Genomic DNA, 13,974 nt, shown 5'->3' with positions numbered 1-13,974 from the left:
TGATTTGAGCAGAATGAAATGATGGCATGAGAAACAGCGAACTGGCTGCACTTGATGTAAATCTGTATTTCCATTAACACGTTTTGACGCCTATAATTGCGAAACTACGTTTTGACGCCATCAGTCGGGGTCAAGCAGAGGCATCATAGAACCACATGGCATTTTGTGCAGCAAGCAGCAGCCTTCATAATGTTTCTTTTAGAAAATACAGTACAGCAAAATGAGGTGAACAACTGTTTATTGAGAGGTTGCAGAAAATCTGTTTTGTGCTCATACTCATTTAGTGAACTAATCTGCAATCGCAGATAGACTTGCAGTCTGTGTTTAACAACCGATAGTCGCATACTGTGTGGTTGCTGTGAGCTTGAGAAGAGCAGACAGCATAGGAACATGGAGCGGGTAGTTTTCCAAATTCTTTTTGCAGGTTCCACACAAGCAAGGATTTAACGGGAGGCAAGCAATGGGGGTAGGGGTGGTCCTAGAAAACAAGGCAAAGATAAATCCTGGAAATACGACCTAGTGATATGCGATCTACATTTGCCCCTCTAAGCAGCTCATTCTCTGCTATGGTTCAGTGCAGCATGCACAGTCGCTTTGACATACAGCCATGCTGAACGAGAGACTGTCAGTGCCCTGAAATGTTAGCCCGTTGCGTAGTAATGGAGGGCAACCAGCAATTACAATGTACAAGCAGTTGGAGACACTGCTGTAAACTGTGGAACTAATTCAGCTGACAATGCCAGTACGCCTAAACAACGAAACCATGCGACCACAACACGATCACGTGACATTTAATTAGCGATTACAAAGTAAGCTGACGATTGCCATGAAGGAAGAAATCGTCCCGAGTAAAATGATTCGAACAAATGACCGCAGTCATAGTCTCTCTTTAGAGTGGTGCTTTTGAATCCATAATATATCTTGGAGCACGTCACCTGCTTACCTAGGGAAACAACAAAATACACTGTGCGGACTTTCCATCAAGAAGGCACGTAAAATGGAATGCAGCAGAACTCTTTCGGCCAGAGTTCGGCACACTCACTCATGAGTGGAAGCGTGAATTAGTGGACGTGAGTGCAAGTGAGTGGATGCATGAATGCGAGTGCGACTGAATAGCTGTGTGAGTGGATGTGAGTGCACATGAATGCAAGTGAGCGGTTTGAGTGCGAGTGGATATGAGCGAATGGTCCTCAGTATGAGTGTAATGGATTGGGATTGGAGGGCAGTCCAAGGGAGGCGAGTGTGAGTGATAATGAGAGGATGTATGTGAGCTGTTGTTAATGGAATGTGAGGGGACAGGCGTGAGTGGCCTTGAGGGTAAATGATTGGAAGCTGATTGGGAGCAAGCGGCTATGAATGGTAGTAGTAATGGAATGTGAGGGGACATGCGTGAGTGGACTTGAGGTTAAATGATTGGAAGCTGATTGGGAGCAAGCGGCTATGAATGGTAGCAGTAATGAGAGCGAGTGAGTGGAAGTGGGTGGCCATGACTGTATGTGAATGGGAATGAGTGGACATGAATGAGTTCAGTTTACCGTGAGATAGCGTCAATGATGATGACAGTGAGTTGCGGCTGTACCCTTCTATCATGTGAGTGCAGGAACACGACCTAGCCAGATGAACAAAAAAAAAAAAAAAAAAAAAAAAAAGAAGAGAAAACAGGAGGGAAAGGGTGAAGGGTAGGGATGTCAGGTTCAACCCAGTGCTGATGTGCTGTGACTACTTGTCACTAGATGGCGTCACTGTACTCAAGGGCACACCATCTAGTGACAATTGGTCACAGCACGTCAGCACTGGGTTGAAGAAGCTTTTATCTGTAAATGTTGATGACAATGGGGGAAGGCACAACGCAAGCCATTTTTATTCTAAGAAGAAAAACCAAGGAGGAGGAAACAAATATGACATTTAAGGTGGACACGGACCCGAGACGAAAAAAATAGTGGGAAAAGTCGATTTTTTTTAAATATATATTTGAAATCTGCAGCTAATTTCCCTTCAGTCACCAGGCTTCCCGTCTCACGAACCAGAATACTGGCCCCAGGATCAATTTAAAACATCAGTGTGTGCTGAATTTCGTGCAAGAACAATGAAAATGTTTGTTCATGGCGTGTAGCTTTTTCTACATGCACGATCACAGCTATCTTGATCTTGTAGGAAAGAGGAGACAATTTTCTTCAATTTCCTGCCACAAATGCCTCTGCTGACACGCTGGTGGCGTAGGTATCCACACAGAAAAAAAATTCTGAATGTGCAGCTCTATTTATAGCTCTATTATTGACTGCGTGACACTCCCATTGTCTGCTTCACTCCGCGAAGGTAGTTGTGAAGGTTTTCAATGTGCACTTGATGCAAGTCACTGGGGATTGGCAGTTTACATTAGGTAGCGAAGTACTGGAAGTAGTAGGCGAATATGTCTACTTAGGACAGGTAGTAACCACAGATCCGGACCATGAAAAGGAAATAACAAGAATAATAAGATTGGGATGGAGCGCATTTGGCAAGCACTCGCAGATTATGTCTAGCAGCTTACCGGTATCGCTAAAGAGGAAAGTATATAACAGTTGCATTTTACCTGTACTCACCTATGGCGCTGAAACGTGGAGGCTAACCAAGAGAGTTCTACTTAAGTTGAGGACAACCCAGAGGGCTATGGAACGAAAAATGGTAGGGGTAACATTAAAAGATAGGAAGCGTGCAGATTGGGTCAGAGAAATAACTCAAGTTACCGACATTCTAGTCGAAATTAAGAACAAGAAATGGACATGGGCAGGACATGTAGTGCGAAGAGAGGATAACCGATGATCGCTTAGGGTAACAAACTGGATTCGAAGGGAAGGAAAGCGTAGCAGGGGGCGGCAGAAAGTTAGGTGGGCGGATGAGATTAAGAAGTTCGCAGGGGTCAAGTGGATGCAGCTAGCACAGAACCGGGTTAAGTGGAAAAATATGGGAGAGGCCTTCACCCTGCAGTGGGTATAGTCAGGCTGGTGATGATGATGATGACTGGGGATTGGCAAATGGCCCTAAACGACGTCTTCTGCCGTGATTAGCATTTCCCATTTTGGCCTCTACACCAAAACGTGAAAGAGGTATGCGAAGACAAAGTTGGCACCTGTGATAGCTCTTGCTGTCGAGCAATCAACTCTGCACGCAACCTGTCCTCTTAAAAAATAAGGCTTGGGAATCTTAAAAACACTGCCATATCATATGAAGGTTTTGTAGTAGGTCTGCCTGCATTCCTGGCAGCCTCTAGACACTTGGACTTAACATATTGCTACATTTTTGCTATATTCCTAATAAAAAACACTTTTTTCTTTTTTTTTTTTCATTTTCTCAAAACACCATTTTTTGTCTTGCAAATTTGCAGCAGCAATCTCTCAACCTTCACAACAGGTGGAAACTATTTTTGCTGTGGCATGTAGCTAAAAACGTAAAGCACACAATGTTAAGAACAGGTTTTTGGAATTTGCCCTTCAAATGTTTTCAGTTTTGCTCTATATGGAATAATACGAAACCTACATTTCAAACAGTGTACTTGGAATCTGCCTTTTTCATAAGGGCACTTTGCACATGTGTGCCACTCTCCTGGTTGAAAACAAACCACCAGCCCCGGTGCGCATGCGCATTTCTTGGCCTCCATGATCGGCAAAGCTGGAGCTGATCTCGGGGACCATAAACAGTTTACATTTGTGACAGGCGTATGTGTCAGATGCCAGTAATTGTCAAGAATACACATCGCTACTTCACAGGTGGCTGCGTCTACCAAAGACGTTTCCAACTACTAGCAGACGAATTTTCAACAACTCCCTAGAGGGCGTCACAGCTTGTGAAAAAGGACGCTTGCTCTCACGTTGCTAGTATTTGTTACACAAAAAAGTGTACTACCTTTGTGTTCATAATGCTTTCTACTACCTAAGCCATGCATCGGTATGAATTTCTGCAGCACAGTTAATTTTTCATTGTTTCCTCAAATGATGAACAATTAATTTATTTTGGGAACTAACAGTTCCACAGGAAAATGAATTGCACATTTGTACTCGGTGCCAGAAACTGAATTAGAAACTCAAATTTCATCATAGTCTGTCAAAAATGAAGAAAACAGCTTGGCCCCTGGCTTCTCCAAGTGTTTCATTCACTCTTCCATTTGTATTACAAATGTAAAATACATATAGAAAACAGCGCACACAGTTTCGAACACTAAGAGGGGCCACAGGAAAGTTTTAAAGGCTATGTCCCGCATTAAACTTGCAAAATGCAACCGCAGTGCCTAAGGGGTGAGTGTGAGTGGTTATGATGAGGGAATGGATGTGAGTGGGTTGGGGTGGGAATGCGAGTGCGAATGGTCATGAGTGGACGTGAGTGTATGCGAGTAAGAGCAGTCCCGAGTATGAGAGAGGTGCAAGTGTGCAGCCACGAGGGGTTGGTGCGTGAGTACAGTCAAATCTCGATATAATGAATGCCACGGGACCGCAAAAAATCATTTGTTATTTTGAAATATCGTAATGAAAAATCTGCGATTATAAGCCAGTGGTCAAACCTAGGTATGCAAATGACGTACCTTGGCAGTGGGCATATGTGTAGACAAGCAAAACCTCAAATGAAAATGTTGCACCAACTCCAAAGCTGATTTATTTGAAGAAATCAATTATAATCTTCTGCCGTGTGCAGCAAACATGACCGTGCACTACATTACACCACTACAGCACATACACCTTCCACTTTGCGGAACACCTCGTCGCAAGCGTGATTACACCGAGCGATGAAAGTACAAACTTTGTCCATGTTAAAAAAAAAAAAAAAAAAAAAAAAAAAAGAACCATAAGAATTCGATATGACCTCATCTTCAATGCTCTCTGAAGTTTGAAAATCTTGTCTCGGTCTTTCAAAATAAAACTATTGCGGCAGTCGATGGGGCAATGCTACCTGTCTGTAGAGGCCGGATCGCATTTTCCTTGCGTCGATTTCTTGCAGTGAAAGCGGCTGCGTTCATATCTTCTTGGCACTTCGCTGGCTAATATCATCACTCTCGCACAAACTTCGCAATAAGATAATCCGCAGCATAAAAAAAAACAAAAAAACTTTCAGCACGCTCGAACGCACAATCGATCGACCCGCGTACGACACACACAAAAAAAAAATGCAGGCGGCTAGGCCTGCTGGCTACTGTGTAATAAACCATAGCTTCGTGGTGGCGCTAGGAGCTGGTACTAGATGTATTGATGATGATAGCTACAGCCTACGGAGCATACACACAGAAACGGCTGTTTCTGTTTCACGCGAGAGTTGCAACCTGCGGCGCTGTTAATTTTAGCCGAATTCGTAATACTGGTGTTCTAAAATTATAGAAGAAGAAATAAAATATGTTCGTTATTCTGAAATATACGCTATTTTGAAATTCGTAATTCTGAAATAGTTTTACATTGAAAACATAGCAAATCTGCTGGGGATTTTTAAAAAATGCGTTAATGTGATGTTCGTAGTAACGAGATTTCACTGTAGTTGTTATTGGTAATGAGTGTGGGTGGGCATGTGGGAGTGGCTGTGAGTGGATATGAATACGAGTGGTCATGAGTGTGGGTGAGGGGACGTGAGTGCCGTGACTGATGTGAATGGAAATGAGTGGATATAAATGACAGTATAGTTTGCCGTACCCCAGAGTCCCTTGAGTACAATGGCACTATCTAGGGACAAGGAGTCAAAGAACATCAGCACAGAGTTCTTGAAATTTTTGTCCATAAATATTTTACAATTGTGGGCGCATTGCCACCCTTTTTTTTTTGTTGCAAGAATAAAAAGGTTAAAAATATGAATTTAAGCCTTCAATTTGCAACTGTGTACGTCCAAAAGGAACGTGAGTGGATAGATATGAATGCAGGAGTGGACGTGAGTGGGTAAAAGTGGGAATGAGGGGAGTAGTAACTAGCGCGAGAGGAAGCGAGTGCAAGCTGTCATAAAAACAAGCAGTTCTGAGAGTATACGAGTGGGACTGAGTGGATAATAGTGTGTGAAGGTGAGCGTGAGTGGTTGCTAGTGTGAACAAGGATGAGTGGATGTATAAGTGGGCATGAATGAGTGTGAGTCAGTGGACATGTGAGCGGGCATGAGTGAGTGGATGGTTTGGTTTGCGAGGTTTAACGTCCCAAAGTGACTCAGGCTATGAGAAGATGCCAGAGTGGAGGGCTCCAGAAATTGCGACCACCTGGGGTTCTTTAATGTGCACAGACATCGAACAGCACGCGGGCACCTTGTTTTTTGCCCCCACTGAAAAGCAGCCACAGGGGCCAGGATTCAATCCCGCATCCTTCGGCACAGCAGTGTAACGCCCTAACCATTGCGCCACCGTGGAAAGGCATGAGTGAATGGATGCGAATGTGATTGAGTGGATGAGTGAGCAGGCCCGAGTGAACGGGGATGAGAGTGAGCGCGAGTGGATATGAGCGTGACCAGGCACGAGTGTGAGTACAAATGAGTGGAGGTGAGTGTCACTGATCGTGAGTGCAAGTGCGCCCTTCCCCATTATGGTAACCAACGACTTCCCTTTTTCATTTTGTTAGCTTCACATGGCGCCATTATAATGAGTCGTATTAAGAGATGCCGTTTCATAAAGCATGAGTACAGTACAACCTCGATGTAATGAACTTCAATTTAACGAAATCCCCGATGTAATGAAGTAGTTCAGTTTCGTAACTTTGGGCGCATAGAACACAATGTATTTTTAGCCCCCTATAACGAAGTAAATTTCGTCAAACTTTCAATGTAACGAAATTTAGTTGAAGACTCAATGCCTGAACAAAGGTGTACCATGATCCTGAGTGGTTGAGAGCAGCGCCCATCAAAGCGCACGCAGCCTGAAAATAAGCGCAGTGCGGCCAAGGTGGGCCGACCTTGGCGCGGCGACGCAGCAGAGCCGAGCGCGCTTAAAAATGTGACGATGATGATACGACGTGGCATACGCTGCGCCATCTGATTTACTACGCAGAAGACGCAAACATGGTGTTGAGCAGCTCCCTACCCAGTTTATGCCTATTTTTTGCGCAGCGCATGTCGGTGTGCAGCGTGTGTGCATTTGTTTGTTGTCACGTCGCGTGACTGGTGACCTGTCCCTCGTCGTCGTTGTAGTCGCGACGCTTGTCTGGCGGCTCCGTTCCAGCAGCATGAGTGGCAAACGAAAAGTGCTCTCTCTAGAAGTGAAGGCCAGCATACTGGATGCCGTCGCGAAGGGCGAAAAGAAGAAAGATGTCGCCGCAAAGTTCGAGATACCGCAAAGTTCACTCTCCATGATTTTGAACTTCAAGGAATCCATCATCGACTCCTTAAAACAGGGGGCAAGCAGCCAGCGGAAAAGGTTGAAGGCAGCAACCTATGAAGACGTGGATAAAGCCGTTTTCAAGTGGTTCATGTCAACCCGGGCACAAAACATTCCCATCGGTGGTGCGGTCCTACAACAAAAAGCAAAGGATTTCGCATGCCTGCTTGGTCACGATGACTTCCAGGCCAGCAGCGGCTGGCTGCATAGGTTTAAGGCTCGACACTCGATCGCTAGCAAAAGCTTGAGCAGTGAGTCGTCATCGGCTGATGCAACGCAGTGCAGATATCCTCGAGCGCTACGATCCGGCAGACATATATAACGCCGACGAGACGGCATTGTTCTACCAGATGCTGCCTAATCGCACACTGGCTTTGAAAGGTGATCATTGCCACGGCGGCAAGCATAGCAAGCTACGGATCACAGTCCTCCTGTGTGCCAACATGGCTGGAAGTGACAAGCGTTTGCCGCTTGTTATCGGGCGCAGCAAAAAACCACACTGCTTTAGGAATTCGCGGCAACTCGAGATTGCCTATACATCGAACAAAAAGCATGGATGACCCACAGTATTTTCCGCAGTTGGCTGCAAAATCTTGAAGACATGAAAGAATCTGGACGCCACGTGTGCCTCATACTCTACAACTGCTCCGCGCATCACATTGAAAACTTGGAGCTCGCACATGTGGCACTGCAGTTTCTCCCACCCAACTGCACATCACTCATCCAAATGCTCGATCAGGGCATAATTAAGTTTGAAATGTGCCTATCACCGAAGATTAGTTGACAAGCTGCTCCTCGACATTCGGTTGGAACGGTCAACGAAAGTTTATTTGTTTCAAGCGCTCGATATGCTGTCCGCATCCTGGAAAGTAATGCCAAAGAAAATCACTGAAAACTGTTTTTAAAAAGCATTCCTTGGAGCAGACGCTTCCGTAGCAGAAGGTGATTTGTCCACACTTGAAACAACAGAAGCGTAGGCACTTCAGGAGTCTTGGGAGCGCCTCTGCAGTGGTGGTGCTGTGCCGGAAGGCGTCGAGATCGCGATTTCGTTCTTGCTTATTCATGTGTCCTCGCGACAGAAGAGGTGACCACGGAATCGATCCTGAACGATGTGGTTCGGGAATTGCAAGGTGAGAGTGACGACAAAACAGACAATCAGGACGAGTGTGGCGACGTCCCCACCTCCCGTGAAGTAGTCGATGCGATTGACGTACTGAGGCGCTTCGCGGGCTCTATAGGAGAGGAAGAGGCTATGCGGTCGTTATGGGCCTATGAATGGTGCATAATGCCGTTGTTGAATGCAAAGATGACTCAAAAGAAAGTGACGGACTACTTCACCCACAAATAAAAATTCTTCCGTGTGTGCTTCGCACCAGCAACACCATTTGAGAATTTTATTTGCATGTTATGAGCCTAATTTCGATGTAACAAAATTTCAATGTAACGAATTCAAGTGCCGATTTTACCGACTTCATTATATCGAGGTTTAACTGTAAAAAATAGCTACTGCACACTACTGAGCCAATACTGTTTCGGAGGATTCTCGTGGAGGCCACTAAGTGGCAAGCAATGATCTGAAGTTACGAATAGGAATGGCATGCAAGTTAACAAAAGCCTTCACAACTACAACTTGGTAACAAGCCCAAATTAGGAGAACAAAATTTATTTCCTAACCTTTATCACGCAATGCTAGAAAAAGATGTATGTATATATATATATATATATATATAAAAGCTGACTGCTTCAAGGTTGGCTACTGACCGAACTATTTTTAGTCTTCCAGAAGAGGTTAGTCACTCAAGGTCACCACTGGCAGTTAAAGTTTCACCTTGTCCAAGCATGAACAAGACATGTTAAAGAAAATGGCTGTTCAATGTAAGGTAATGCTTGTCCATTTCGCACAAGATCACTATTTATACTTCAGCATATTCTTGTTCTGCAGAGAACTAATTCATGGTAATAAGCAAGCACAGCATTATTGTCACCCTCACCAAAAGTGAGGAAATAAAGATCCCAGGCAAAAAGAAAGAAACTTACGATCCATTCTTGCTCTTTTTTGCATACTCTGGGCTACCCAATGGCGCAGCCTCTATAGGAACTGGAAGGTCAGCAACATCGGGCAACGGCTTGATGTCGGGTGCAGTTGCAGTCCCATTGACATCGAAACCAAGTTCTTCAGATGTCAGGTCTGGGAAAAATGGAAGAGTACCCTCCAAGCCCAAGAGCTGATCCTAAACAGAAACCAAGAACACACACACCATTTATAGTTAATATGACATCTGAATGAGTTTTCCTAAGAAAGCCATGGCACAAAAATCAAATTCACAATAACAAATACCGATGCAAGCTTTTTCCCACAGAGCATCAGTTTAAAAACACACCTCACATTATAATCTCAGCCAAGGCACAAAAGTAACAATTTTTTCTTTCCCTCGGCGTTCAAGATAACTGCAGTACACTTCACCACAAGGCTCATAAGCTGCTAAAAGAAGCCTGCTTTTAAACAGCTTTCGAACAGCATGTGGGTGCACACTAGTCAAGAAAAGGGTGTTGATAAAGAAGGTGGTGTGGTTCGTTGAGAAAAAAAAGAGAGACAAGTGGAAGAGTTAATTTAGGAAAGAAAGAAAGAAAGGGCATAGGTCTAGGCAGTGAAACATGCAGCAGCAGCAACATGGCAGTGACTGTGCTTGCTGCTGCTGCACAGGTGATTTCGCGCTAACCATATCAAGGGCTCGGGCGCGCTCAATGCCATCACGCTCATTTCTAGAATAATATTGTCATGTGTTTTGCTTCCGTATTTTTGTGCCTCTTTCTTGTTTTTTTTCAAGCCCTGTGCTGTAGTTGGCCTGGATAGGCCGAGATCGTGATTTAATCATAGTGTTTTACTTTTAATTCTTACGTGGTCTCAAACTTGTGTTATATACCTAGGGGTTGGACTTTTTGGTTTAAACCGAAAAACACCAATAAAGGCATGCCGAAAGCATTTTAAAAGGTTCGGTTTAAACCGAAACAGGTTACATAAAGGAAAGGTTAATAGCACAACAAAAAGACACTCACAAATAGGCACAAATAGACACACAGGACAGGTGCTGACTTTCCTTTATGTGACTATGCACCAACTAGCCCAGCAATCAATTTTAATAGCAAAAGGTCAGTACCTATTCATGCACCCCGCGAACTTTCGATGACGGGAGAAAATTACAATTGTGCTCAATCCAGAGGCATGATGCGAGACAGTGGGAGCGTTGGTGTAAGTACAGCGGTTGAGGATTTTGAGGCATTTTTCATGGTCTCGCGAAAGGGGAAAAAATGACAGCTGTGCTTACCGACCCTAATAGACATGTCGAGCGTTCTAGAAGGGGCACCTGCGGCAAGGCAGGCACTTCGAGGGGCGAATGACAGACCAGAGAATTTGCAGCACAAATGTATCCAGGAAATCGTGGAGACCAAAGCCCGCCAGTTTCTTGCCACATGACACTTCTCAGACACAAGCCGGGAGAAGCGCATTTGTTCTTTAAGTGATTTGGTTTATGCAGAAATTTGATCATAGTAACAAAATTTCAGTTGCTCCTTTTTCAAACGTGTGGAGTTATCTTTTACATAGGCATTTTGTCTTAAAGCTAATTTTCATTATGGCAATAGCATTTTCTCCCAGGTTCTTAGCTGTATATATGACCAACTGCACATTAAATGAAAGTGCATAAAACAACATGCAAGAAAAAAAGAAAGCCCAAAATGTACACTCTGTCACTCAACTGTGCATAGATGATCTCACACACACACAAAAAAAAAAAAAAGAAAAACGATATTTCTTCAGCAGAAAATAACATTAACCGAAAAAAAAAAACAGAAGTTGTGTTTGCAAATAAACACCGAAAAAAGTCAGCCGAATTCTCATAAAATAAAAACCGAAAACTCCAACCCTTATATATATACTGTATAAATGCATGTAAGGGCCGCACTCCCTTTTCCAGAAACAAAAAAAAAAAAAAAAAAAAAATTCGCGTAAGGGCAGCACCAAAACCTTCAATGACCCACACGAGAATAGCTTTCAAAATGCATGCGCATAGCAGCTTCCAGATGCAGCCCACGGATGGCGCCTGCAGGCGCAATCATCTAATCATTATCATAATTTCCATCTGCCACGAGCTTCCACAATCCATATCAGGATCGGTATTGACAGCTCCAGCCACCCATGCTTTGTTTTTAGACTGTCAAAAGCACGAGTAGTGATGGCGTGGTTGGCGTGGTCGCACACCGTAGTTACAGCTTTGGTGTGCTCTCCGATTTATTTTCCATTGCAAACGGCAATAAAGCAGACGGATGGCAAACAGCAAACACGACGAGACGCTGACCAGGCGGATTAAGAGGGCACCGCTCAAGACTGTGCTTAGCTGGATTTTGTCCACGTGGGACTCCGTGTCTACTGACACTGTATCCTGTTGTATCAAGCTGACCGGGATTTCGAACAGTTTAGACGGGACTGAAGATGATGACTTGCGAGGTGAACGTGCACCGGAGCATGTCTGAAGACTCTGCGTGTGACGATTTAATGGTAAATAAACGACGCACGTTCACCGATTGCTCTGTTTTTAGTTGAAAAAAAAAAAAAAAAAAAGAAAAAAAGAAAGAAAGGCTTTTTTTTTTTTGCGTATTTCGCGTGTATGGGCTGCACACCTAAAACTGGCCTTCGAAGCTGGAAAAAAATTGGCAGTGGCTTAGCTCGCTATGCCAGAATATACGTAGCGAGAGCTACTTTCCTCTGGTTTTGGCATGTTGCCGAGCCTATTGATGAGCTTATATTGATTACCAATAAAGAGACATTGGTTGGCACACTTAAATTTTTATTATTTCTTGCATAGAAAGATAGACAGCCCGGTGATTGGTATAAGTAACACGCGACTGTTTCAATTGAATGTATGCAGAATTCTAAACCTACAGAGACTCTTTGATATACGAGATCAATGGCAGTCCCCCACTGTGTGGTTGGGACGTTGGGATTTGATGCCAAATTGAAGTCGAATTTCTGTTTCGTATGATGACAAAACGAGCTCTGCTCCCTGCTGAAGTCGCCTAAAGTAAGCACAACTCTGAAATTGTGCCTTAAGCTGGCACAAAAGTGGCAACCACATTAATCGCATGTTCGATAGATATTTGTGGCACCACGTAAACTCCTTGTATGACAATGCCGCTCTCCACAACACAGCAGGCTTCTCCATTGGTCACTGCGATCGAAGACACTACTGGTGCCAAGTCCTTCCTGTGCCACAGTCTTTCACACACACTGCATATGTGTCCAAACGTATTGTTCACGAAGTCAATTTCAAATGTTCGAGTAGCAGATAACCTTTCTGACAGTCAAACAGTGCGACTGGTTACACGACGGGCCCATTATATCTTCCGTCGCTGCGTCGGTTCCCCATAATCTTCTGAAGGCTCCATCTGCGCTGCTATGCGCCGCCTGTTATGCTCTGCATCCTGGTGGCTCTGCTTGGCAAGGTGTTCTCTCTGTTGAAACGTCCCTGCTGCTCGCTTGGCCTTTTGGTATCCATTATTTCTCTGCTGAATGGCCAATTGCCAGGCGATACCTATTTGATCTGAGGAAGCCTCTCCTGCGGATCAACTATCCTCCATGCCAAACGACTGTGCTGCAGCCACCATGTCTCGTCTCCAGTTATACACACAGTTACACATGCGCAACTATGCACACAGCTAGCACGTGACATTTACACGTGGCAGCAGCGGCTGCACCCGCAGCGAAGCACTGATGTCACGCCCCTTGCACGTGCTCCTCCTCTCCGCAGCGCATTCCACACATCCCAGAGCCGTTCCGCAGCGAAATGTAGCTCTTGCTAAAAAAAAAGTGCGGCCCTTACACGCATTTATACGCTATATGTGCAAGTAGAGTATGCAATGCTTTCAACTGCCTGTGGAAACCAGTTGCAATGTCATCACATCCAGAACCAGAAATTACATACAGGTACAAAGAACTAAAGGTTCTAAACTGAGAAATAAGAGAAAGTTTATGCTCTTGCTCGAAGCATATATATCACACAGCAGAATCTTGATGACATGACCACAGACAATATAAATTTGGGTACGATATGAATTGGAATGTTCATAATGCGTGAAATTTCACATTATCCAACATTCTCACAACTTTATGGACAAAACAAATGTGGGAGCCACAACAGTACCCGTGGGCAGTACTGACCTCGCATCATTGAAGTTGCAATCGGCAACTGCACAGTATGCAGACTTCCCCACAAGGACATAGCACGCAGCCCGCACATTGCTGACACTAGAATCAATAGTCCCACAGGGCATGCACCTAGCAAGTCCCCGACGTTGTGGTTGCCAGACCATGGGGTGAGGCATGCAACCATAATTACATCCCGCCAACTGGACAACAATTTGTGTGAATTCATTTCCCAAGCTCCAGCATATGGATTTTGTTTGCTTTCTTGATGATACAAGTGTTTTTCATGGCCAAGCGAGATTTGTATCAGCAAGATTCCACTGCACACACAATGCCCCATTCTAGAGAAATACCTTTGATAGGAGCTTGTTTCCAGAGTACCACATACGCTTAGCAGACTTGAAGTAAACTGTATCAGGCCGGTTGTAGGTCATTGCATTGTCACACATCAACTTCAAGTCATCCTGAAAAG

The 13,974-nt window shown here is 44.4% G+C and overlaps 1 protein-coding gene across 7 annotated transcripts in view; it reads right to left on the bottom strand.

The window, feature by feature from the left end:
- The window catches only part of LOC146205679 (bromodomain-containing protein 7-like), a 134,667-nt gene that overhangs the window by 89,460 nt on the left and 31,233 nt on the right, over positions 1-13,974 (bottom strand). For all 7 annotated transcript variants that reach the window (XM_084590339.1, XM_084590345.1, XM_084590338.1 and 4 more), the window contains exons 5-6: positions 13,856-13,966; positions 9,341-9,534 (exon numbers count right to left, since the gene is read on the bottom strand). In XM_084590339.1, the coding sequence (XP_084446465.1) occupies positions 9,341-9,534; positions 13,856-13,966 (305 nt within the window). The remainder of the gene's footprint in view (positions 1-9,340; positions 9,535-13,855; positions 13,967-13,974) is intronic.

Source organism: Amblyomma maculatum, chromosome 1 (genome assembly GCF_055883805.1).
Source record: "Amblyomma maculatum isolate TAMU_Amacu chromosome 1, ASM5588380v1, whole genome shotgun sequence".
Taxonomy (NCBI): Eukaryota; Metazoa; Arthropoda; class Arachnida; order Ixodida; family Ixodidae; genus Amblyomma; species Amblyomma maculatum.
This window is presented reverse-complemented; position numbering and strand designations above follow the sequence as displayed.